Source organism: Vidua chalybeata, chromosome 7, assembly GCF_026979565.1.
Source record: "Vidua chalybeata isolate OUT-0048 chromosome 7, bVidCha1 merged haplotype, whole genome shotgun sequence".
In the NCBI taxonomy this organism is placed as follows: domain Eukaryota; kingdom Metazoa; phylum Chordata; class Aves; order Passeriformes; family Viduidae; genus Vidua; species Vidua chalybeata.
The window spans coordinates 23,008,105-23,035,013 of NC_071536.1; the positions used below are offsets into that span (position 1 = coordinate 23,008,105).

A 26,909-nucleotide genomic window follows, 5' to 3' on the forward strand; every position below is an offset into this window, starting at 1 on the left:
TACCACGGGGTTGTAATTTAGAAAATAAAGTTGCTTGCATACAGAGAGCAGTATTTCATCAGCACTGGCCCATGGTCACACCATCATGCCTTCCACTGTGGACAGTAAACTCTAAGATGTCATACTCAGTTCAAATAACACATGGCACGTTGGATCCTAGACTCAGAAATAAATAACATTTCCTGCTATTCATGATACCAAAATTCAATTGAAGCCACAGATTTCTTGGCCTGCTACATCTTTTTTTTTTTTTTTTTTTTTTTTTTTTTTTTTTTTTAGAGTGACTGAAACCAGAAGTTCTCCCTTGCATTCACATGCATCTCTCAGGAAATGCACTACGGTGTGCCAGCAGGGAAAGAATAAGGGAGATCTGGTGTGCTGCACCCAGGGAATGGGCAGAGAGGCAGACAGGTAGCACACAGCCCTTACTGCAGCAGCAAGGCATCCACACATTAGAGTGTGTAGCCAGCAGCTACACCCTCATCAGTTACCAGCTGTTGAAGGCAGCAAGGTAAGCTCCAGAGCACAAGACACAAAACTCTGCACATGCAGGTGCCTTGGCCTCTCCAGGGCCTCCCAGCCCAGCAGGAGACCCATTCAGGGACTGACATGAGAAAGCATTCCACAACTGTATCACTCTTCAGAAACAAGTTTTCCTATTCTGTTCTCCTTACTCGTGTGTTCTGGACTACTCTTGAATCTTCATGTTTTCCCAGGATGTCCTCTGTCTTCTGGAAACTGCTTCTTCCCAGGCACAAGCAAGAATGAGCTGCCCCAGCTGAACTTCAGGACATGCCAGTGCTGCCTCTGAGTGCACTTAGACATCCCATTCCTCCTTGTGCACAAACCTACACAACTGCCAGGAATAACATGCTCAGGAGGGGCTAAACCAGGATGGCTGCATCAATTTTCCAGGGGTTATTCAGAGAGGAAAAGTGGTTTTGTTTGGAAGACACCTTTCACTGTGTGAAAGGAACGTGCAATTGTCTGCTTTTTCCAGTACAGGATGTTTTTAATGTTTTCTTTGTGTTTGAACTTGACTGTCTTAGCCTCCAGATCTACCTACAAACACAATACTACAAGAGGTTCTTGCAGTACCTTCCTTGATTTAGGTAATTATACCAAATCACCCATTCTGCAAGGGGCAGGGATGTCTCAAAAATGTACACCCTTGCACTGAGAGTCTGAAACAAAAACCTCCGTGAGTGCAACAAGTACTATACTTGTTCAGCTACAAGTACTATATACATAACTTACCTTTGTCCTCCTAGCACACTGAGGCTGTTCAGTGGGTATTGGGCATCCAAGCCTTGTGTTTCTCCAGGTAATGGATCCATATGCTCCTAGGCTTAGGAAAGGCTCTCTTAGCACCATAGTGCTGAGCCAGCTCTTTTCCCAGCCTCAGTGGGCTTTGTGGTTGCAAACCACGAGGCAGAGACTGGGCTAGAAAGGCCCTCGCAATTCAGACAAAGCCGGAATCAGGTTTCAATAAATGCACTTTCCAAGAGATTGATCTGGATGATCATGAATAAGTGATAGGACAAATATAAAGAGCCTTAGCTAATGGGTGGAAGATTGGTGGGGAGGGGGAGTCCCTGGCAGCCTAGACCCATATGGTAAGGAATGCAACTTTGCTGTTTTTCTGATGGCAGGCTGAAATGAAGCCATGGGTTGTATCTGATCAGCAAAATTGGGACCAGCTGCTGGAAGAGAGGGGCAGCCCAGAGATCACAGGTAAGAGAGACAGAAGCAACAGTTCAGCTGGCAGCAGCCAACATGGAGCAGCTGGCAAGAGGGACAATACCTGCAACAGCAGTAGGGGTAACAGAAACAAAAGTCTACTTCTTGTCAGGCATGAGGAAGACACACTGCAGAGCAAAAAGGGACTGGATTGCACCTGTCTGGTCCCACAATTCCCACACATCAGTTCACTGAGCTCAGGCAACTCCTGCAAGCCAGCAAGTCTCAGAGCTGGGTACAAACTGCAACCATGGGTCCAGCTACTGCAGAGTTGCAGCCTAGGCTGAGCCCATGAGTCATTCTAGTTCTGCCAATTAGCAGCCCCATGCCTCACTAATTAAGGAGCAGAGCCCTCAGTCTGCCAGCAGCTTTGCAGAATAGCAGTATCAGGAAAAGGTTTGTGCATTTTAAATAATCTAAGAGCAGTTTGTCACTTCTGGTCACTTCTGTATATGCACTGCTTCCCACTCCCCTTTTGCCTCCCCCTCCCATCTGTTCTGTTCCTGTCTCCTCCCCCAGTTTGGCTGCTGCACAGCTTCTCTTCTCACTCTCCAGAACATCTCCAAATATTTCCCAGGAAATGCCTGCTTCGTGGAGGTAATTCTTAATCTTCTCAAAGAAGCAGCTACAAACTACAGGAACCACACAAACTGCTTGTCACAGGAAGGGAGGGAATGAGCCCCCAGCTGTTACTTCAGAGCTGCCCTCTGCCATTAGCACAAGGTGCACAGAAAGGAGGCAGGTGAATCCCTTCAGACTTCACTGTACACTCTCTCCAAGCTCAGTTTAAGATGAGCTGCCCCCTGCAATTTCACCATGGGCAGTGGACTCACTCTCCTTCTCAGATGAAGTAATAGTCCTACAGAGTTTGCAACCACCTGAGAAATTCTCACCAGTCTTGAAAATGCATACTGAATTTCATTATGTTTATAAAAGTAAGCACCACTTCCATGCCTTCGTTACAAGCTCTTCCCTGCCTAAAACTTCAATTAGGAACTGAATTAAAATGATTTGTTCCCTAAGCACATTAATCACATGGGTATCTACAGATGTGTGTTCCCTGTCACATCACAGCAACAGTGGCTTTCCTACATCTCTTCTGTAGCCCTGAAAGAAAGGAGGTAACATGGCATCTGCTAAAGCCCAGCCTGGCCCTAGCAAAACTTCCCCTGACCAGCTTGCAGCTCAAAACTGAGCAAGTGAAAGGTATTCCTACCCTGCTCTCAACTTGGGCAGTGCTTCTCAAAGAAGCCTCTCCCACTTGCCACCAAATATACAGTGAGGCAGCTTCCTTGCAGTTCCCTCCCTCTCTCAAATTCAGCCAATGGCTTCAAAGGCTGAGGGACAGTTGAGAAGTCCTCAAGGTCCACAGAATAGAGCTTCACAGGAAGCCACAAGGACACACTGGTCTGTCACTGAGCAGCCCCAGTGCCACATGTTTTGTAAAAATCTCAGACAAGAGCCCTGAAACAGTATTTCTTCTGCAATGTTTATTATGCATAGTTTGGGATTATGTCCAATATCTTTTTTCATCTTGCCACATCCTTGGCTTTCCCTGCCCTATGGAGTTCTACCATCTACTCACACACTATACAGAAACGTACTCTTTTAAACCAGTCTCATCACTTTGAAGCAGAAAATCCCTTTTTCTTGCGGTCAGAGGTAGAGGCACAGAGAGGAATTCAATCCACCTTCTCTGTCTCATCCATTATTTTCTGCTCTTTTGCCATGTCTCCTCCTATTTGTCATTTCACTAACAAAGTAATCTCAGGTTTTTGAACTCTTCATGTGAGACATTTTCCTGGTGTTTGCTTGTCCTCTGTGTCTTTCCTTCAAATACCACTCAGAAAGCAAGTGGAGTGCCTCTGAGCTGGGATGCACTGTCAGTCAATCTGAAATAAGAGTGGAAGTAGGGAAAAATGGGGCAAACAACCCATGTAAGAAAGAAGCTGGGAGACAAGAAAGACAGAAGAGTCTATGTTTCACTAATTTCTAAAATCACTGGGTACAAAGACATGTGCTAGTAGCAGCATCCAAACTACTAGATGTGGATGGCAGCACTGGGAGTCTGGGAGTTATCACAGAATAAGCTGAGTTGGAGAGAACCTGCAACGATTATCAAGTCCAACTGCTGGCCCTGCACAGGACCATCCCCAAGAGTCACATCACGTGCTCCAGAGTATTGTCCAAACACTTCCTGAACTCTGGCAGGCTTGGTGCTGTGATGATGGAGACATATAGAAGTTTCTAACAAACGTCCCTGGAAAGCACCCATCTTGCATCACATTGTGGCGCTGAAGTGCTTTCAGTAAATGGAAAGGACATAAAACATTTTAAAAATTAACAGGTCCAAGAGTTCCCAGAGATCTGTCCAATAAAGTTTCTCAACAGTTGATATTAGTTTTTTATAAATCTCGTAAATCTGAGGAAATTCCAAGAGATTGAAAACATCAGAGTCTAAATAGCAGTGATAGCAGGATTATCCTTAGCAACCATGGGTTGCTTAGTCCGAGAGCCCCAGGGAAAATAGAGAGGCTTTACTCTCTGCTGTTCCATCTTAAGGATACTCTGGCTTTAACTGTTGTCCAGTGCCAGCTAACATGGAGAAAGAAGTCTAGGCAAAAAGGCTTCTTCTTCCTCTGCATCCAAGCACACAAGATAAATAGGACCATAATTGACTCTCATGGCGTTGCCCATGTAGAACACAGTGTTTCAGTAAAAGTCAGCTCTTGAGGAGCAAACAGCAGCAAAGGGATCTCAAAACTGTTGTTATGGATGGGGAAAATCACAACTAATTGAGGGAGTTTCCAACAAATCTCTGCAGAGACAGGGTCAATACTATTTTGTATTCTCATCAAGGACCTAAAATCTAAAGTAATACTGACAATACAGATGCCAACATCTGGTAGATAAGTAAGTATCCAAAAGGATGTGACCATCAGAGCAGTGTGGATTCCACAGGCCCCTGTTACAACAAAACAGGATTAAAGTACAGCCAAACTGAAAGGTCATCATCAGGAGAGAAAGAATGCAAGGAGTACTTCAAACAGAGGAATGTCTTCTGGAAAGTCACAGACCCAAAGAGGATTGCAAATTGCTGAGCAGAAACTCCCAGGACATTTGGTTGCAACAAGAGTTGATGCATGTCTGGGATGTATAAACAGGAGTAAGGAAGTTTACTGCTTACTTATGCTTTGAGGTGTGACAAAGAAGCCTTCCAGAGACAACATAAAAGGCTCAGTCATTTTTGTTATTCAGAAGGATCCCTTGTAGTGCAAAAGTATTTGTGAAGATGTTAATGTCATTATGTAGATTTGCCAGAGCTAGGGCTGACCTATCTAGACCAGACAGTGATAGTGGGGGGATTAGAGCAGCATGTGGCCCAGCATGGGCTGCAAACCTCATCTCTGTCCCTGCATCCTCAACTGACTCAACCCTGCTGAGAGGACACGACAGACAGTAGCACTGAGACCCCTCCCTGCTACCTGCTGGCTCACCTTTGCCAGCAACCCAGAGGCAACCCGGTGCCAGAAAATAATTTTTTTGCAGACAGAGAAGTTATTTGGGACAAAGCGACTCTCATGAAGCAGAAGAAAAGTAGGACCTGAAAACGGATGGATCTGCCAGACTTCTTTAGAAATGAAGCAAGATTTATTTTAAAACAAGGTTGTGTAACCACTTGAAGAAACTGAAAAAAGCAGGGGATCCTCTAGAAATAAGCCCTTCTAGAAAGTGTGATTCAGCCAAATCTTCTTCATTGGGTCAAAATGCAAGTAACAGGAACAAACAGCACTAATACGCCCCCCATCATCCTAACCCTAATTTCCACCTTCTCATCAAATACACTGATGACTGGATCTATGAGAGGCCCCACCACCAGTTCAGTTGCTGTGATAATTATTGCACTTGTATGACAGGACCTCTCAGTCCCCTGGGCACTGTGCCAAGTGATGTATGACAGGCCCTCCATAGGTGTTTTTCCCGAGACTTGGCTCTACAGCACTGCTGAACTGTGGGTGATCTCAGACAGAAATGAGGAGGCAGAACTGCAGAGTTTAGGGTAACTGAAAGATAACCAGAAAATCCAGACTCTCACAAGTTTCAGCCTTAATAATCACATTTAAATAGTACACATATTCTCCTTACAGCAAAACGGGAAAAAGAAATTGCAAAACATTTGTGATCATTATGTCAAATGTAAGTGTGGTAAGAAGTGAAACCAGAGCAGAACAAGGTGGTTTTGGAGGCCACAATGGGGCAGCTGGCCCAGGGCGACTTGGCTTCCCTTCATGTGGGGGCTCTCATTGAGAGCCTGTGCCAGCCCACCCTCTTGCTGCTGATGGGATCTGACAAGGTTGCAGCTCATGCAGCCTGGCTCCAGATGAATGCCCTAAGGAGAGAGCTAGCAGGACTCTCTCTCTTCCGCCAGACACTTCTTTGTGTCACCTTTGGCACAAGAGCTTTCTTCCTTGCAATTGCTGCTCCAAAACAGGGCAGTCAAACCCTTCTGTCCTATATCTGCCTCTTTACCACTCTGGATGGTTTAGAGGATACACAGCTTGGGGGGGGGGGGGGGGAGGATTCCATGTGTAGGAACATCCATGCTACACTAGCTGCATGGGTATCTTCAAGGACAGTGGTACGTCTCTTCAGCTGCACTATACAAGCTAATTAAACAGAGAGGGGTTGCTCTGTGTGCTATTGATACAGAGAGCATTACATACACAAGATGGATGTAACCGTCAGCATTTCTCCTCTTCTTAATCCCTATGGGTCCTCTTTCTGAGAGGTCACAATATTCTCAGTAGACTGAGAGGAGGTTGTGAGGGGAAGTTGGCAAAGCACATGTTTCTGAGAGGTGGAGAGAGGCTTGGCCAGAATACTCCTTCAAAGAGCAGCCTTGCTGCTAAAGAAGGTGATGTTCTAGTACCTTTGCTTTCCAAGATGGCATTTTCCTAAGACAATGGTTGTTAACACGTGGGCATTCAGCTTATTGTTATCTGTAAAGACAGCCCATCACTCATGGTCAGCATCATCCACATCAGCTGAACCATTTCCCTCATCTCAGACCAGAGTCTCTGGATAGATACTACTGGACATCTGGCCATGTTCCTCTCTTCACAGGAGCTCCTCCTTCTCCCAACTGCAGGGAGCATGGGAAGGGCAAACCAAGCTATTAAGAAACCTAATACAGCCATGTACAAACCCTTCCCACCCAGCATAACCTGGGCTCCCTGGGGACACAGGTCTCTGGATGATGCATCCAAGCAGCTTCAACAGAGAGCCCAAAGCTGGTGAGACTTGCATGTGCAACCAAAAGTCAGACCAGTCCTGTACATGCTGCACCCATGAATCAGGCAGGCTCCTCTCTGCAAAGGTGCATTCGCAGTCAAGTCCTTTCCATTGTTCTCCTTACCCATGTTCCCTGCCTGCAGATGTTTACACACATGACTTCATGCCATTAGATGCCCAAAGCACAGCAAATTCAGTTGAGTGCCTTGTGGCCAGCAAAGGGCCTCACTCTGTAGACTCCCTGATGGCTTTGTGGAGTAGTCAGGCACTTTCCACTTGCATCAAGTAGTCAGCAGTCAGGGCAAAGCTGCCAGAGCAAAAAAAAACTGGCAGAGATACTTGCTCCCCACCTCAGTTTGTGGCCAAGAAAGCAGCTCAGGTGCATGCATGGTGGCAAGTCCACTAGCCTTAGTACTCCTTCACAGCCTTGACTCTGAGGCTCCTCCCTGATCTGCGTGTATTCCTGGGAGAGATGGATCCTCTCCCTGTCCCCATGGCAGATGTCCCAGGCCACAGAGACGAGAAGGGCTGTGGCCAGGGAAGGATGGAGAACATGGGGAATAGTAAGTGAAGACCATGACAGCTGTAGAGAGGACAATTCCAATCACCACAGCCAAGCAGGAAATGAACACAGAATTACCCCGCCTTTCTCTCCCCATGTCAGAAAGCTTAAGAACTTCAGGGGATTTATTTTACAACACAGATGAAAAGCTTTGGATTTCACCACAAGAGCAATGAGGAAAACTGTTTAACACTTAAAATGCCAGCATTTCTAGGCCAGTGGCACATGAGAAGGAGAGCAGCATCTGTGACTCCACTGGATGCTACTCCTCAGTGCAGACTGACTATGGGACCATGCTAACTGGTCACTCTAACTGGAGTGCAGAAGGACAGGATGGGAGAAGTGTGTCCTTTAACCCTGTCCATGACATTCCTGCTCCTTAGGGGGGAATTGGAGAGCGAGTCACATCCTCTGTGTCAACCCCACATCCTGCCCACACTCCAGACACACAGGGAAACCATAATCTGTCACCATGCCACAGCCCAGGCCTCCAGGGCCCCTCCTCCCTGCCTGGGCACAGGACTCACTGCAGCAGCCAAGCAAGGACATGGCAGAGCACACACACATGGCTCCTCCACTCACACCCGGCTGGAGCAAAAGCATCATCCATCACATCTCTGGGCCATGCTGCACAGCAGAGCTCCGATGGCAGAGGCACACACACATCTTTGTGCTGTACCACTCGCTGAGGATGAAGGTTTTCTGATCTGGCCCTCTTGGGACACTGTGGGAGAAGAGCAGCAGCAGCACACACCCCAGCAGCTCGCTGCCACTGGAGTCTGCAAGCAGAGGAGGGCACAGCACATGGGAAACCCTTGCACAGTGTCAAGCTGGCACAGCTAGCCATTTTGGCTACTCCTCACTTGGCAGAACCAGGATGACAAGTGGGTTGAGCCCTCCACAAAGCCATTTTGGTCTCCAGCATGCCAAAGGGGGAACTAGGGAAGCTGTGAAGACCCATGGCATCCCCACCTAACCCCAGATACTGATCACACAGCTGAGTGTGATAATCTAAATGCTGCAAGCCCAGCATGGGAGCCTACTAAGGCAAGACCAACAGCACACTGGGGTTTAAGCTATTCATTGTAAGACATGACATGCATCCCCTGGGACAGGCTTGTATTCTACTGCTGCAGAAAAAAGTGAAGCAACTCCCTTCCACTCAGGCTTTCCCTCCCACCAAGAACCCCCCATGGAGAAGGAGGAAGAGTGGCTGGGGTGCAGCAAATGCCAAACATTCCGGCTTTGGGGAAGTCACATTCCCTCTCTCCCACCCCCACTCCCTTTCCTGCAAAGCAAAGTCTGATGCTTTCCTGCACACATTCACCCCAGTTCTCCAGCCTTGCCGTCCTTGCTTCATCAGGGTTTAAGTCTGTGATGTGTGACTTTCAGAGAGACTCTGGCTCCAGGATTGTCCCTCAGCCCTTCCCTGGAAATCCCTGTTTCTTCAGATAATGGCAGAATCATGCCTGGACAGGTGGAGCTGGACAAAGCAGGCGGTTCTCTGATGGGTGCTGCTTGCTGAGACGTGCACCTCTGGGCATCTCCTTTCCAGCCTCCCATTTCTATCAGTTCTTTCAGGCTCCTCAGTAGCTACTCCCGTTGCAAGAGGCCAGGAGGTTCCTCCTGACAGAGGCATGGGCATAAAGGCTGTGGTGAAATGGCCCTTTGGGAAACCCTGGCCTTCATCTGATTAGATACAGACGGCCCAGACTTCCAGGAGCAGCAGGTTAATCAGTTAATGGCTGAAGGATGCTGGGCGATGCGCTGCCGCATGCTGCGGGGCAGCCCCAGCCGCACAGCCCGGGGGCAGCCACTCCTTCCTCTCTGGGGCCAGATCTGGGAAAACATCTGTTCTGATAAAGAAAGCGCTTCACCAGGGAGGGGGCAGGCCCGAGCCCATCAGCTGCTCCAGCCCAGCGACCACGGGCTGCTCCGGCTCCCCCACCGCACCCGTGACTCGCACGGCCAGACACTGGGGTTAATGGCCTGGAAATCATCTGGGGGCAGATGTGTCATGCCCCAAACAGGAGGCTTTCAGACCTCAGCCGCAGACCTCGAGAAGGCCCCGTCACCCCAGAGTGTATGCCGTGCCCACTGCCAATGCCACGGGCACCCACCGTCACCCGTGGGTCCAGAATGGGCTGCCCTGGCCTTGCACTCACCTGCCCCTCACAACCAAAGGCATCACCAGGCTGGGCTGGAAACCTGTGTTTGCTCAGGCAAGAAAAACGGCACAGAGAATTTCGGAGCGTCTGGGCTATGCCCAGCACCTGGCCCCGCGCACTCAGTCGCTCTCTCCCCATGGCAGCACGGTGACCGCACGGCCGTGTGCTCACCCGGGGAGGGCACCGCGGGCAGGCGGCACCAGAGCCCGCGGCTAACAGGTACGGGTCCGGCCTCGGGCAGCCGCTCTGCCCGCCGGCGTGACGGTGACTGGGCAGCGGCACCGAAGGGCGGGGAACACCCGCCGCACGCTGCCCGCCTGCTCACCGGCCCGGTGCCGCGGAGGCCAGCCGCTCTGTGACACACTCACGCAGGCAGAAGCAGGCTCCAGACCCTGAAGTCGTTCCAGAGGATTAAGGAGCCGGCTCTGGGCAGCCATGACTACCATGCGACAAACCCTCTCCTCCCGCAAGCAGCCCTCGGTTGGCATTGCCGATACCGCACATCGGTCGGGCTCCGGCTCCCGCAGCCCCTTCAACCCCTCGCACGGTTTGCGCGGTGCCGCGCCGGGCTGAGGAGCGCTCGGGGACAAAACCCTCCGCATCCCATCGCTCCAGAGAAAGTGCAACCGGGACCATCTCGGTGAGGGGGCAGCGGGGGCGCGGCGCGGCCCGCGGGGAGCGCAGCGTCCCACGGCCCCGGGGTGCTCCTGGCCCGGGGCATGGCACCCCCATGTCCGTCTCGCCCTGAGACCCAGTCCTGCCGGCCTCCGCCCGGCTCCCGCCGCTCCCAGCCCCGAGCAGGGGCGAGCCCCGCCGCTGTGCCCGTCCCGCCGCTGCCCACCTGGCGCAGAGAGGCGTCCATCGGCGGAGCCGCCCGCGGAAGCGCAGCCGCCGGCTCTCAGCGCCGCACCGCCACGGCCGGGCGGGCACGGCTTGCCGGCCCCGCGCCGCGCTGGCTCCGCCTCGCCGGCCGCGGGCAGCGGGGAGCGGCCGGGCCGCCCGCTCCGCCCCGCTCCGCCCGCCCCGGGGCGCGGGGAGTGCGGCTCCTGAAGCAGCGGCGGGGCCGTGCCGGTGCTGGAGCGTTTAGGAGCGGGATGAGACTGGCGAGGAAGAGGCGCGCATCTCGAGAGGAGGATGCTGAGAAGGGTTGGGGTGGGGGAGGCCCGAGCGGCCGGTGCCACCCACGGGCACGCAGCGGGGACGGGGGACCACTGCTGTACACAGCCACGGGAGCCAAGTGCGGACCTTTTTAAGGGCAATTGATGTCATCCAGAATAGCAAACGTTTCGGGTTTGGGGTTCCGTCAGCAGACCATAATAGCATGATGCAGGGAGAGAGACCGTTAACAGGAATCCTGATAGAGCTTTGAAATAATGTCTCTGAGATCTGAAACAGGTGGCAAAGAGCAATACTCTGGGCAAAGTTTCTCCAGATCACAGTTCAAAGATAGAACTCGATCACGGATCGAAGTGTGGCCAGATCATAGTTCACAAGTGCTCTGTGAAGGTGTTTCTTTCCATCAGAAATTATTTCTTTATTCTGAAAGAAAGGAAATCTAATGGAGGGGTGTGGGGGAAGGGTTTTTTCATTTATTATTATAATTATTATTTTGGTCAATAATGGGAGGTTTTAAACTACTTAAAACACAGAGAGGGTTCTGAGGTAGATTGGCAGTATCTTGTTCGACATCTGCCACTGGACAGTCACACTGAGGCTACTGTCTAACCTGTGACCACTCCCACCACTCTTCCACCTTCACTCTCTGGGCCTTTTGGTAGTTTCCAGATATATGAGTCACTGTCAATGTGTCCTTCCATTTTGACACCAAGTTATTGAGAGCTATCCTGAGCATGACTATCCAGGCTCTTTTGTACTTGTGCTGGATTAGTTTAATCTACACCACTTTCCCTGTCTTACGAAAACATCATGCAAGACGGCACCAGAAGCCTAACTGCAGTTTTTATCTCACATCTAATACTTCTATCCGCAAGGCCAATCACTGTGTCAGAGCAGGGGATAGATCTACTCACAGTGTCCTTGACGGTTCTTCTTACAGCCACACATTTGTTGCCAGGCTGTTTCTGCCGCAGCCAGCTTTCTCCTCACGGAAGGAGAGGGGATTCCTGCTGCTGCTGTTTCTGCAGACAATTTTGGCTGTTAAGCTTCTCAGTTCTGGCTGGTCACCAGGGGGCCGTGGAGCTCCTCACAACCACAGGAGAGTTGAGGAGTGCACATCTTTCTCCTCTATCTGCCTGACAGCCAGCAATCTCCACCAGCAAGCATCTCTGCCACCAGACATCCCCTCCCAGACTTCTCAGGAGAAATTCTGGCCATGGTTCCTGTCATCCAGGGTAGAAGGGAAGGATACATCCTTTCAAAAGGGCAAGATTTTTAGCATTTACACTATTGTTGACTGACACTTTCCAAGAGGGAAGTAGAAGGTGCCTAGACCCAGTCCTTAGAACAAACTTTCCAACTCTTCAGTCAATAAACACTGGATTCCCCAAATGGAGCATCAGTGACTGACGCTGTAAGCACTGTACTCTAGCAGCCTAGTAGAACAGCTGGCAAGAATCTTGACAAGAAACTTACACCTGAAATTCATTCCTTTCTGTTGCAGGATTAAAGCACTAGTCCTGCATTTGTACAGCCCACTTGGAAACTGCAATCTCTGAACTGTTTCCTAGCTGGCTTAGGTGCTGCTCCTAAGCCTGAGGAAGGGGTGGCTGTGACCACCTACTTCTTCACAGAGCTTCGATAAGCAGGTGATTGCTGACTCAATATCACACGAGCCCCACTGTGGAGGAAAGGTCCAGGACCTCTCTCCAGCCCATCAGCCCCCTGCTCCTCCCCCGCAACCTCGGGCAGCCTCTTTCTCCAGACCTGGCACTGTGTGTTTGGAAGCAATGTCAGCAACCCAAGGAGCTCCCAACCCTCCTTTCAGCCCAGCTACAGACAGCACAAGAACCAGGATGCCATGGCGGTTCTCTTCTGCCTCTCAGCAGAGTGCTGGGCTCTGGGAGAGGACAGCCAGGGCAGGCATGTGCTGGTGGGTCTGAGCAATGAGCTATCCCTGCATCCATGAAAGGAGCAACCCTCTGGTGCTGCAGGCAGCAGGGCCCCGCACCCAGCCGTGGCAGCAGCAGACAGTGAGTCAGCTTCCTGCTGGGCTTTCCATGCCGAGGGAAGGTCGGCAGAGGACTGGCAGGAACAAGCTGAGGCAGGAATTCCTCCTGGACTCCAGACAATATCTTAATTTCCTCTTCTGCCACGGGTCTGGCACATTCCTGGGAGGCAGGCAGGCCTGCATGCCCTGCTGTGGGCGGGAAGAATCTGACAGACTTGCTCTCCTATCATCTGTGAGGGGACGAGCTGTGACACCTTGGCTGCAGGTCCTCAATGGCTTATCAGAACTGTACTCGCCGGGTGGAGGACTGGTTTCCTCCACTGTCATCCCTGGGATGATCTCATTTGGGAGAGTCAGCAGCAGAGGCAGGATACCTTGGACCAGACGAAGGCATAGGGAGGCACAGATGCAGAAGGAAGGCACTCGTGCTCTGCTATGCATTGCCACCATCACAGTCCTCCCTGCCAGGCCCTGCTGCTTCACTGGTGCAACCAAATCCCCCCTTGCCCAAAGCACAGGACAGCCAGGAATGTGTTTACCACAGATGGAGAACTATTGAAAACAGCAGCCAAAAATCAAGCATGCTACCCACTGTCAGAGCCTGATGCCGAAGCACTCTCCTAACACACGCTGCATGCATACAAGAGGAAGGGGACACACAGGCTATGCAGTAGGGTGCAAGCTGATCCCACAGTTCTGGCCCTTTCCTTGTTCTAGTTTCATAATTCCTTGAAATCAGATTATAAATCAACATTTGAAAAGGGCAGGTCCTCCCTTCTCCCATTCCCAGACTGTGGGTAGCCCAGCCACACCTCAGACTTGGTTAGTCTGGCTGGGCCAGCTCAGGCTGGGGCTGCTTGAACTCAGCTCATGAAGCTGTGGATGTCTCCTGCAGCCCCATCCCCTGTGAAGTGACAATGGTGATGATCAAAGCTCTGCTGAAGCTCTCCCTGCTCGGGGCTGCTCTGAGGCTCTATGACAGGAATTAGCCCGAGCTCCTCGGGGACGGGATCATGTTTGTACCAGATGTGTCCCTGTTCCAGAGGAATGTGATTAAGGATGTCTGGAGAGGCTTTCACAGGGTCACACCAAGCACTGCGGCACCTGCTCCCCCAGAGAACAGGAGTGTGAGGGGGAGTCATCCTCCTAAGGGAGGACAGCTGGGGAGGGTTTATTTGTCCTGGGCACTCTGCTGGCTCCTGTATCACTTCAACCACCAGCAGTGAGCCCGTCTCACTGCAATGCACAGTGCTGCCTCTGCACGCTACAGAGCTCAGGACAAGGGCGGCTACATCCTTGCTTAGTCTGATCACAGTGGGAAAAGCTTCTTATCCCATCCAGGCACAGGAATGCCCTCCAGGGCTGCCCTTTCTCTGTAGGTCAGGAAAACAGGATGTCATCTTCATTTTCAGCCAGAGCACAAAAGCAGATCACTGGAGCAGATGGGCCCAGAGGGTGGATGCTGGGCACATCCACCCCACTGTGACCATGTGCCACCCCCCATGTGCCTCTGAAGGACCCTCCTGAGCTGCATCACTGGGGCCAGCACTACAGCTGGGACTTTCTACCAGCCCCATCTGCACTTGGCCGTGCTGACAAACCAAACCCATAATCAGGTATCTCCAGCTTTCTCTGCAGATAGCGGTCCTGGTCCTGTTCCTTCAGCCCTACCCTTCCTTCCTTTCACTTCCACATCCCAGGCCACACATCCAACTCCTGGCAGTGACAAGCTGAGGTTCCCTGCCACTGCTCCCTTTGTGCTGCTGCCAGTTTGCTTGGGGCCACAGCATATCTGTGTGTGGCTTTTACACCTTGACTGTGAGAAATGCAGTCCCAGTGATGAGACTTCTGAATGAGGGAGCTGAACAGCACCAGGCTATAATTACAGTAGGAGCACGTGGGGAGAGGCCAGCTGAGCACATCCATCTCATTTCCTCTCCTATTAAGTCTGCTCTGCTTTTGTTTGACCCAGACCAAACCTTGCTATTAATGGCACAATGCTGTGGAGGTCACAGATGATTCTGCTACAAGCAGCTTTGTGGATTCTGCTCGACTAAAGGCATAAGCAGGGCTTTGCTTGCAGATACCATTACTCTGTGATTCATGCTGTAGAAAGTACGTCAGGCAGCTGTGGTGTAGGCAATTCCCAGACTGGGCTGTTTTGCCAGGAGAGTTCTTTGTCTCCTTCACAACCAGCAACCCAGGCAAGCAAGCAAGGAGGTTAAATGGTGTCATATCACTACCCCGGCTGTGGATGAATTCTGCTGATGGGTGCTGGTAGCATGTTTCCTCTTCCTGATCTTGCCTGCAGAGTTTCAGCTTGCAAAATCATTTTTGTGCTGAAGGAGAGAGCTCCTTCTTGCTGTGCACATGCAGCCAAACTGATGCCAATCCCTGCCCTATTTTGTTGTGCTTGTCCCTCATAAGTCCCCGGAGGCGACCTGAAATGCTGTGCTCCTGGACTAGGGCAGCAAAAAAGCAGGCATGGCTGTGCTAACACCTCCAGGGCCGAAAAGTGAGTGCAGCCTGGTGCAGTTCAGAGCACCAGTAGCTGGCCCCAGCATCTGGCCATGTGCCTTTGCTGAGGAAGAGAGCCTGGCACAGCAGGAGGCAGCCACGCTTCAGCTTCTTTCAGCGCCAGTGAGGTTGCTGTACTCTGTGTGCTGAAGGCGGGGGGGACATCCTCCAGGGACACTGGGCTGATGGATGAAGGAAATCATCCAGCTGGGCTCCTGCAGCAGAGAGCACAAGGTCCCCCCTTCTCTGCAGAAATCACATAAGGAGGATTACCCTCCCATCCTGCTCAATGACAAGATCACATCTAGCAGCCCAGGGGGTCACAGAACAAAGCGGCAGGAGAGATGGGGGATGTTGTGCAGCACTGATGCTCAGCACTTCTCCTTGTTCTGACTCCTACATGCCCCCCTCTGAGCCACGCAGGACACTCATGGGTGTCAGCCCACCTCCTTGCCACTCCCTGCAGGCAAGAAGCTTTGGCAGTCACATTTCAGAGCTCAGGCTGAGCCTTCCCTGTCCACAACTCACAGCAGCATTGCCTCCTCTCTGCATGGGAGCTCATGAGAGCCACTCTACAGAGGAAGACACAGCAGCTTGTGACCAGGTACATCCTGTCCAAAAGTATGCACCTGGACAGGGGAACCTTGCACAGGCCCAGAAGATTTGTCCCAGAAGTGCCTCAATCACTTCTGCAAAGAGTCCCTTTGGAGACCAGTCCCAGCACAGGCACCTCAGAGAGCAAGAGGGCTGGAGAACCTTGAGGGGACAATGCGCTGGGAGGGATGGGGCAGGGGCACAGGGCAGCAGCCAGGAAGCAAACCTCCCAGGGCAAAGGAGTGAAGGCCTGACAAATTACAGGAGTACTCACCTGTACTGAAGAAACATGCTGTCCAAGCCTGTGCCCAGGATTCAGACATCCCTGCTAGAAAAATATCCTTTGCTAAGAACTGTGTGCGGGAGAAGAGCTGGATGGAGCTTCATCTCTGCCCTGTAGTTCTGTGGCAATGTCTGTGGGCCTGGCAACTGGCTCTGGGAAAAGCTGGCTGCAGCACGAGGGACATGTCCAAACTTGCTGTTCCCATAGGAAGGAAGGTTTGTGTCCATGCCTGAGGAGGGCAGGTTCCTCCCCTGGTGGTCAGCAGGGCCCTGCTTAGCCCTTTCTTCTCTTCCTAGTGCTTCTCCTGGAGCTGGTGAGTCCCTTCTTTTGAAGGGACAAAGGGGAGGTGGATGGAGGGTGGAAGATAGAGAGCATTGGGCTGGGGCCATGGCAGGGATGTGCAAGGTCACCAGTGTTCAGCAGTACTTGCTGAGGGTGGTCCTTGGCATCTGCAATAGCCAGCAGGATCCCAGCACCCCTGAGCTGGGGCTGCTCTTGGGGCTTCACACGCAACCATTGTCCCGCTCAGCATCAGCTCTGCCCTCCCCAAAATGGTGCAACTCACATCTGAACAAACCCACTTGTGCTGGGGATTGCAAACCAGAGCCACTCTCACTCCTGCCAATGTGAGGAATGCACTGTGCTGCCACCTCCTGCCATCGTTACCTGCCCCACAACCCCCAAACCCCTTCTCATGGGGAAGAGGAAACAAGGTTTTCACAATTTGTTTTAATGACGTTTGCGTGTCTGAAAAGCAGACACGGAAGCCCCTGCAAGGACTTTCAGGCACACAAGGGAAAGGGGAAACTTTGCCACTGGCTCTTGTTCACAGTTTTGTTGTAGAAATGGTTTTAGCTAGCAATTTCCTTAACTTCCCAGCCATACGGCCATGTGAATGGGTGCCAGTGGTATCTGACAACAGAGGTGTGCCAGTCCCTCCTGGCTACAGAGAACAAAAATAACTGGAGAAGATAACTTGAGTGTACTTGAACCCAGGTGGCAGAAACAGAAACCCAAGCAGTTTGCTTAAACAATACAGTTGTTTGAAATAATAAGGTTGATAATTTTGGGAAAGGACCTTCTATTTTTAAGTTTCTGGACAGGCTTACTTTTGTAAAAATAAACCCCTTCTCATATAGCAAAGAGGGATAAACTTCTGGTAGGAGTGCAGTCCTGGTCTGGCATAAGCGAGTCCCCTATCAGGGAGCAAGTGAACACTTGTCCCATCCCAGAGCACCCCCTGGAGAACTGGTGGCCTGCAGACACCGAGGGTATTCTCCCCAGCCCCAGCACAGGAGCATCCCTTGAATCTGCAGGCAGCCTCTCAGGTACTCCCCCTTCACTGCAGCAGTATTTTGTGACCAAGCAGGCTCCTGGTGTGCCAGCACTCAGCAGCCTCTCTCTCCTCCTCTGGTTTGACTAAAGTGTGGGTACCCCATGGAGCGCACCCCTTGCAGCCTCTTCACTCCTCCTGCCTCAGCCCATCCCTGCTGCCCTCCTCTCCATCTGTCTCTCCTTTGGCAGAGCAACCAGAACTGACTCCGAGCTGGACAGACATCCCACTCTTCGAGCAGCACACGAGGCTTTGGTAGAACTGATTGCTGACTGAGTCCATATGTGTGACCCAAACCAGAGCCTCCACAGCAATCCTGCCTACACTGCATCCTGGTGCAGTGGGATTTCCAGCACACCCACGGCCCAGGACCATGGGGATGAGCTGTGATCCTGGTCAACTCTCCTTCATCACTGTGGCCACCCATGGAGGCCCTCTACTCTGCCCTCAAAGGGGAGATCAGCACCTTCATGAGGTACATGCAGCAGTGCCAGAACTTTGACCTGCACAGCCTGTACCACGTGCTACTGCTGGTGCTGCCACTGAGCCCCTCGGGGCGAGTGGAGAGCTGGCAGCACCTGTAGAAGCTTGCCCACTGCCAGCCTGGCTCGGCCAGCCCTGACATGGCCAGCAGCTATGTGGATTGGCTGGCCTCCTACCCGAGCACCTGAGCACACTGAAGGAGAGGTTCAGTGCCAGGGTGGTGGTCCCTCTCTGTGAGAACTTATACAAGCATGAGGAGCCTGCCCTACCCAGCAGTCCCCACTGGCATCCATCCCCTGCCTGGCTGCACAGCTCTTTGCCCCCTGGTGTAACTGGGGACTGCTGCTGCAGGGGGGACCCTCAGCCAGAGGGTCTTCAGCCTCCAGAGTTTGCATGATCTGTGTGGCTTTGCTGATGTAGGGCCCTTTGTGAAGGTCTTGAAGCTGGTCTCTGATGTCTTTCACCAGAGCTTGGCCACAGCAGATCTTTCCCAGAAGTGGGTCTCTCTTCACCACAACAGGTACAGCCGCTTCCTGCCACCATCAGCATCACCGTCACCATCACTGCCACTGCAGCCACCAGCATGGTGCAGAGCAAGGTTGGCTCCCGGCACTGTACAGCCCCCTCCATGTAGTAGGGCCCTCCACCAGCCCAACTCTCCCCTGGGCTTGCCCAACCCCATGATCCCAGTGCAGCCTGTAGGCATAGGCAGCAGTGCTGGGGTGCTGCAAGCCCAGCTGCAGGAGAGCCAGGCGGAGCTGCTGGCCCTGCTGCACCGCAGGGAGCAGTGACCACCCTTCGTGCCCAGCCCCATCGTGTTTCCCAGCGCATCCGCCCCCTGTGGCTGCAGCAGCAGGCGAGAGGCCGGGGCTGGCCCGGCCCTGGCAGAGCTCAGGTATGGAGCCAGAGTGAGGCTGCCCTGGCTGAGGAGCAGCAGAAGAGCTAGAGGAATACCACCACAGAATCCCAGAGGCTGACTGGCTGCTGGAGCTAGAGGTCAGGCCCATCCTCATCCGGAGAATTGATGCAGTAAGGGGCACATGTAGCTCTGCTTGCGCTCCCTGGTCTGCATACAGGGTGGGTGGGGGCACTGCTGCAGTCCAGGGTGCTGCACAGGAAGGGCTGAACATCCAGGTGGAGACGTGACTCTTGTGGGACTGGGTACAGCCATAATCTCTCCAGCCCAAACCAATGACCTGCTGGTTTGGACATTCAGATGTGAGGAAGGACAGCTCCTCAGGAGTGGGGAATGGGAGAGGGAGTGTTTCCTAACATGGCAGAGCAGCCTCTGGGTCATGGATACAACCATCCAGCCCAACTGAATGCTCAGGAGAAAGGCACCCAAACTGCTTCCTCTCCTGCAGGTTCTGCAGTGCTGCTAGGCCCTGGAGAGGGTGCTGTGAGGCCAGGCACTTCCTGCCCCACAGCACACCCAGCTCAGAAACAGGATGGGCATCACCTGTGTACCTGGGTAGGCTCAGCCCTCTGCCTCAGCAGCCAGCCCCTGGAGCAGCCAGTGACTGACCATGGGCGGTAGGACTTCCACCTACTCCCAGCAGCAGCACCCTGGAGAGCAAGACTGGAGGACATCCAACTCATCACCATGGGCTGCAGGCAGCCAGCAGTTCACAGGGACCTGGCTCAATTCTTGCCTGGGAAGAAAGCATGGAAAGAATGTGTTTATTAGATGTTTCTTCTGTGCTCAGCCCGTGGGCCTACCATTCGGCATTTGGCTACAGACTGCACAAGGAGATGGGCACTGAATGCTGCCAAGCACACAGGCACAAGCATGGACATGTATACAGATGCAAGCAGGCAAGAAAATGTGTTTCTTGTGGTTCATGTGGTTAAACATGGGGCTCAGCCTCCTGTTTCCAGCAGCCAGTGTGGAGGCTGAGTCCACAGTAACCAGTCTGCTCAATGACAGTGACAAAAAGCCCGCCTCCATTGTGCTAGTGAGTAACATGGTGACAGTCCTTGCTCCAGCTGGGGTTTGCTACCTTGCTGGCTGTGGTGGGCAAGAGTTTTGTGCTGGGGAATTTCAATCGATTTAATTTATTGCCATTGGTGATAAAACCAGAAGTGTAGAGCCGGAGGCACAGTTCCTGTGAAGAGTTTATTGGTGTAGCTGTTTCCACTACAGTCAGAGGAGTCACAATGCACAGAAACAACAGGCCTCCTACACTACACAGGGAGGACAGGACACACACGGCCACAGACACACAGAGACACTCGTCTCTCCGCCCCGGGCCCTGTAGGGGGCCAGGCTGTGGGCAGGACCTACTGTGGGGGAGGCTTCTTTCTCTGATGGGATATTTCTACAGCCTCCCGAGGAAGGTAGTGGACCCTCCTGGTAATGAAGCATCCACCATCTCTCGCAGGAGCCAGGCTGGTAAGTGGGAATGAGGGCAGCATCTTCTCCCAAATCCAATGATGAAGTGAGTATCCCAGCTTCCTCCGGAAGAACAGTCCAGCTCTGAACAGACCATCAGGAAGAGGCTGGGCTGTCTTTCTCTTCTGACACTAACCTTGGAGTTTCCAGGGGCAGCAAGGGCACCATCAAACAGTTTCTGGGCCAGCTTTGAACAAAGGCTGCCAGCTCGGGGACACACTGGGGAACAGCTCTGCCAGGTGGAAAGGTGTGATGCACAGCAAGTTCTACCTGAACACAAGGAAGGACTTTACTGTGCAGTGACTGAGCACTGGAACAGGTTGCCCAGAAAGATTGTGGAGTGTCCCTCACTGGAGATATTGCAGAACTGTCTGGATACAATCCTGTGCCATGTGCTCTAGGATGACTCTGCTTGGGCAGGGAGGTTGGACTAGATGATCCACTGTGGCCTCTTCCAACCTGACCCATCCTGTGATTCTGTGGAGCTGCCCAGAGGTGATGGGGGCTGAGTGCTGGGCACCCTGAGTGCTGCTCCTTCCCACCTGGAGGGCACCGCTGGATGTGAAAGATGATTTCAGTATGGCAGCAAAACAGGGGCTGGGGTTTCAGTGACTTCCTTGTAGGCTTGCAAGGAGCCAGACTCAGTGGATCACTGCACAGGGAAAGGGAGGGGACCCAAAGGACTGTTTTATGCTCCAGCACCACATTTCTTGTATAGCTTCTTAAATATGGTTTGTTCTCAGAGACAGGAATGTGGGGATCAGGAACAGGGATACAGCCCTGTGATGAGTGTTTACTCCTGCAACCTCTGTGGAGGTGCAGAATGGCAGAGGACTCCTCTTAGTTCCTGTAAGAGGGCAAGCATTCAAGCCTTCAGGATACCTGCTTGTCTCCAGCCTTCCCTCCCTGTGCAGTTTGCCTTTGGAAATAAGGCTGGGAAAACTGAGAGGGAGGGGAGCCAAACAGCCTCTTCCATGTCAAGCAAGAGCTGAAAACAGTCATGTGGGAAGGTGACTGGACAGAAAACGGTCTGGAGGACTGGGCTAGGGTGCCAGTCCCTCTTTGCCTGTCTGCCAGGCTGCAGCAGTCCCATGGGCCACTAGCTGTGGCAGAGGTCCGGTGCGAGCACTCCTAGAAGGGGGCAGAGAGAGCAGGAGCAAGGCATCTGCCAGCTGAGTAAGGAGATTGCTGGCCTGGGAGAAGAGGCAGCTTCTAGCCCATTCCTGTGAGTGCTCAGTGTCACGTGCTGAGATACCCAAGCTACCCAAGCGTCATGGTAGTGGAGGGGAATGCAGTGGCACCAGCTGGCATGGTTCCCTTTCACCGCCTGGAGACCAGGCACAGGCTGCCTCCAGCAGGGAGGGGACAGACCCCTGACCCAGGGGCACTCAAGACCCACACAGCTTTGGGATGTGAGAGGCATCTCTCAGCCCACCAGGTCCAAGAGGAGAGAGACTCACAGCCTCTGCTGAGCGAGCGATGGGGCAGCCAGAGCCGGGGCTGCATCCTGCAGGGCTATGGAATGGCCATTCATTGGTCCAGGCAAGAGACAGTGTGACTCACGGCAAGTCTCCAGTCAGTTCTTAGGAGGGGTGAGCAGGCATGAGCCACCTGTCTCACGAGCAGGGAGGGCAGCTCCCGGCTCACACAGGCATGTGCAGCTCGTTGTACTCGTCCCGGCCATCCTCGTCGAAATTTGGCTCCGCATCCTCCGAGTCCAACTGAGAAGAGGTAGAGACCAGGCTATGAAGGCCACAGCTGCCCCCACTGTGGGGTCAAGCCTGGCACAGAGGGATCAGCACACAGCAACCCAATCAGCTGAGCTGTGCTGGGAAAAGCAAAGCTCTTGCTCCTTCCCCTCCCAACAGGCTCCTTTAAACCCTCATGCCCATCCATGTGTCCCCAGCCCAATGCCCTTTCTATTCTAATGCCTGGGGCTTTGGTCCAGCACTGCAGCTCCTTCCTCTCCCCCTGGTGGCAGCACTCAATTCTGGGTGCTGCTCCAGGCTCTCCTCCAACAAAAGCTCAGGATGTTGACAGCAGCAGAGGAGCTGCCAGCTCTTGAAGAGCTGCCAGCACCCTGGCACTGTGGTTATATGATGAAGTGCCTACAGCCATAGGCTCTGATGTGCTGCTGGGCTGTTCTTGCTGCTGGTTCAGTGGGGAATTGGTGTTTCTTGATTAATGAGGCACAAGATGGAAGGGGAAATCCTTATTCCAGGCCTCTGCCTGGTAGGAACCTGTTTCCTTGGCCCAGGCTGCCCAACCATCTCATACTGCACTCCCAGGGCTACAAGATCCAAGGAAGCCATCCACCCACTTACTCCTATTGAGCAAAGAGCCTCAAGGCTTTACTGGCCCATATCTCCCAACCTTTCAGACTGCCAAATCTCCTCAATCTCATTCCAGTGTTGCAAGCTAGACTGAGGACAGCTGTCTGCTCACCGCTTTGAGCTCCCTGTCGTGGAAGAAGCGGGGCAGCACGAAGCGTCGCAATGGCACTGTCATGATCAGGACAAAGGGGAAGGCCAGCGATGCCACTGTAGATTTCACCACCCAGAGCAGCACAATGCAGGCCAGTTGAATGCAGGTGAAGAGATTCATTCTCCAGGTCTTCACCTAGTAGGTAAATCCAGTCTAAGAACACATTAACTTTCCACACAGATTAATAAAGACCCAAGTGGCAAAACAAAACTTTTCTGCATAGCATAGTACGAGTAGCTGCTGCTGCAGAGTCTACCTGCCTTTACTCCACAGCCAGGTAGAACTCCCTAACACATCAGCCTCTGTGCTATCTGGCAGCATACCCACCTGGCAATGCAGTGTCCCTCAACCCCCTCAAGCAGTGCATCAATCCTACAAATTATCTGTCCATCCATACAATATCCTAGCAATACACTCCTGGGTGAAGTCTACCAGCATTGTACCATCTCTCTGCATGCCTTGCACTTCTCAGCACAAACTTGCAGCCAAGCAGGGTCACCAAGCCAAGTATCACTCTAGCAAAATACCATCCTCCCCTCACCTGCTTCTTCTTCCTCTTCTCCTCATTACCTTTTTCTGTGCAACCTGCCTTTGCTCACCTTGACAACGTAGATGTGGTCAGGGTGGTGCTTGGATGGCATGAAGATCAGGAGCAGGCGCTCGTAGAGCTGGATGCCAGTGAGCGATGTAACCCCCATGTAGAGGAAGATGCCAAAGAGAACAGCCAGGGGGATCTGCCGCAGCATGTTCCCCATCACAATGGACAGACCTGCACAGACAGAGCTCAGGGCATGTGTGTCCGCACCAGCCCCTCCACAAGGCACCTCAGCCTCTGTCCCTCTCCCACCTCCTCTGTGCCCTGAGCGCAAGGAAAAGGAAACTCAATATGGGTAGGTGTGGGTGCTCCTGCAGTGAGCAGGCAGAGCATGGACAGGCCCACGGGGCAGGGACACTGCCAGGAGATTGAAGTGCTTGGTCCTGACCTCTCCCCTCCCTTGTTCCCTGAGCAGCGGCTCACCGACAAGGGCAGCAATAAGCACTCCGGTCACACGCTGCTCCTTCACCTCCTCGATCCTGGGCTTCTCCCCAGGTGCGATGGCCTTGCTCATGACGGTCAGGGCATTGACATGGGTGACGGAGCGCACTGTCGCCGCCGTCAGCCAGGGCAGCCCGAAGAGAGCGCAAAGCCCCCCCATAGTGCCAATGAGCAGAAGGTCCAGGTGGAAGCCAGAGCCTTTCAGCAACTTCCTCTCCTTCTTACTAACAATCAGCCTGAAAGAAAATAGAGCCTGGATCAGTGCAAGGCCCAGGTCAGTGTCTAGGGACAGCACTGCAGCTGGGGACAACACTCGCTCTCTGGAGACAGCACACATGGGGATAACAAGAAGATGGCTGAGGAGGGGGATGGTGGCTGTCAGCCTCAGGTTAGCAGTTTCCTCCTGTGCTTGGCTAAGGCAGGTCTCCACTACACCATATGCCAAGAGGGGAGCCAAAAGATGATGGGAGAAGCCAAGGTTCAGTCTGAAATGCCTAGGATCCTGCTCTTGCTGTTCCTCTGGGATGTCCGTTGCATCTCCAAGTGAACCAGCAGCCATCCTGGCCTTGCCTGTCTAGGGGTTAGCAGTGGTTGAGGTTGGAGGGGGAGGTACTCACGTAGTGATCTGTGTCTCCATGAAGATAAGAATGAAGACCAGGAGGGCAGGGATGGCAGAGGCAAACATCATCCACAGCGGAAAGGTCCCACTACTGCCCATGGGGTGGATGAACCAGCCACGCTTGTGAGGGGATGTGACCGACAGGCCGGAGGGGACATTCAGCTTCTGGTGGTGTAGTTGCAAAACCCAGCAGTTACTCATTCATACAAACAAGCCCACACCCTCACACGGCTTTGATCCCCCTGCTCTCCCTGTTCTGAACGCCTCAGATGATGGGTTAAGCCACCCTGAGCTGAGCAGGACTTTCTCATGGATAATCCCCTTCAGTATAAAAAACCCCATGTTCCCTAACATACGCCTGTGTCATTTCCTTTCAGCTACTTAAATTCCCTTCAGTTTTTCCAAGAAACCAAGGAAATATCTTCCCTCAGGAACCTTGCTCCCATGTCAGTCCTTGCAGACCATGGTTAAAAAGCTCCTTGACCTCTGCTTGGACAAATTAAGTGTTCTGAACTGCCTACTATTTTTTGAGGTGGCTTTCCAGACTTCCCAAGGCTTTTCTGAGACATTTTATAGCATTGTTTTTGCAGTGCAAACCCCAGAAGTGGCTACATTCTGTGGAAATGACCTCACCCTGACCATGTTCAGAGGAAATATCATGTTTGTGCTCCCATCAGACCACACAGACTCGTTGCTGTACATCATCCTAACCCTGCGTTCATCAGCATTTGAACCCATGGCTCTGTGCTGCTCTACAGCAATTTCTGCTATCTGCACTGCAGGCAGAGTTTATGATTTGCATTTATGTTAATCAGCATAAGTATGAATAATATTTCTGGAATGTTTGTCCTTGAGTTAAGCTGTGTAACTAAGTAGCATTTTCTCGGAAAGCTTTGTACATATGCTGAGTTAATACTAAAATGATAATGCTTTTGATATTAACTGTAGAAGTATAGAAGGGTATGAAAAGAATGTAACAAAGTGCATGATTTTACTAACGTCTGATAGACTGAAATTTTTCATTGAAATTCAAATGAATAAAAATGCATTTGGATTCCACCAAGCCTTGGGCTGTTTTGATAAAAAGCTTGCATGATGAACAGGAAATACTTTTCACCCTTTTCCCAGTCTTAGCAAAAAAAAAAAAAAACAAAAAAAACCCAAAAAAAACCAAAACCCAAACCAAAAAAAAAAAAAAAAACCAAAAATATATAATTCCATATTTACTAAAAAAGGAGGAAAAATAAAACCTGTGAGATACGTTTGTGTGATAACATTAAGTTATCAAGAAGAGAATAAGTACAATGAGTACGAAACTCATGACAAATACCCCATTGAAACCATTCTACATGCCACCTTCTTCATTGTGCATAAACAGTTTATATCTTGTTGATTGACTGCAAATGTTTAGAGTTGCAAAGAAGGAAAGAACTGCACTGAATCTCCCTAAGGCCCTTAAACCCCCCCCTACTAACAGCTAGAAGACCAGAAGGGCACTCCAGTCCCTGTAGCTCTGGCCTCAGCCTCAGCAAGATCCTTGGAGCTTCCCTTCAGCGTGGGAGTGAGGATGAGGGGAATATTTCTGTTTGCTTTGTGCTGTTATGACTAAAGAGGCAGGAAATACAAATTCCCCTTTGCACAAGAGCAGGTCAGTGCCACAGAGATCACTGCTGGACTGCAGGAGAGGCTCTGAGGGCAGTGCTGGCACCTACCTGTGTGTATGTATCAGTGATGGTGTAATCCACCAGCACCATGACCAGGATGGAGATGGGGATCCCAAAGTCTCCGATGATCCGCCGCGCCTGCAGAACACAGACCTGTCATTAGCAAAAGGAACAGGACAGCTCCATGCATGCATAGGGAGCCTATGGCAAAGAGAAGTCCCAGATGGGGCCAAGTACCACTCCAAGCCTGAGCACTGCTGATGGGCAGGGCAAGGAAACCCAGCCTTGACCCATGGGGCTGTGCATCCCACTGCCCACATAACATGCTCTTATATGACTGGCTAATTGCTCCTGATGGCCTGTTTAGACAGTGCTCCAGGTATTACACAGATACTCTGCACACAGAGAGATGTCCAAAGAAAAAAAGTTGTAAGCTCTTCTTCTTATATTTTAGTTTAACAGACTTGTATCCAGTCCAATGAGCTTTCCCAAGGTCCAGAGGACTTTCCAGCAGCCTCACTGGAGCAGGACAGTGCAGATACCATCATCAACAGTCAGCTCTTGTCTGCACCCTAGGGTGGGCTACCATCCCTCCTGCAAGGTATTTAAAGGGTT

At 52.0% G+C, this 26,909-nt stretch overlaps 2 protein-coding genes across 3 annotated transcripts in view; both read right to left on the minus strand.

The window, feature by feature from the left end:
- LOC128791075 (unconventional myosin-X-like) overlaps positions 1–10,364 on the minus strand; it is an 89,485-nt gene extending 79,121 nt beyond the window's left edge. Inside the window, exons 1-2 of the mRNA XM_053948440.1 lie at positions 9,986–10,364; positions 8,259–8,373 (exon numbers count right to left, since the gene is read on the minus strand). Coding sequence (XP_053804415.1) covers positions 8,259–8,373; positions 9,986–10,364 — 494 coding nt within the window. The remainder of the gene's footprint in view (positions 1–8,258; positions 8,374–9,985) is intronic.
- Positions 10,365–22,051: 11,687 nt separating this feature from the next.
- The window catches only part of SLC4A3 (solute carrier family 4 member 3), a 31,943-nt gene continuing 27,085 nt past the window's right edge, over positions 22,052–26,909 (minus strand). For both annotated transcript variants that reach the window (XM_053947698.1, XM_053947697.1), the window contains 6 exons: positions 26,343–26,432; positions 24,629–24,795; positions 23,994–24,247; positions 23,575–23,744; positions 22,937–23,110; positions 22,052–22,212 (listed from right to left, as the gene is read on the minus strand). In XM_053947698.1, the coding sequence (XP_053803673.1) occupies positions 22,135–22,212; positions 22,937–23,110; positions 23,575–23,744; positions 23,994–24,247; positions 24,629–24,795; positions 26,343–26,432 (933 nt within the window). In that variant the 3' untranslated portion in view covers positions 22,052–22,134. The remainder of the gene's footprint in view (positions 22,213–22,936; positions 23,111–23,574; positions 23,745–23,993; positions 24,248–24,628; positions 24,796–26,342; positions 26,433–26,909) is intronic.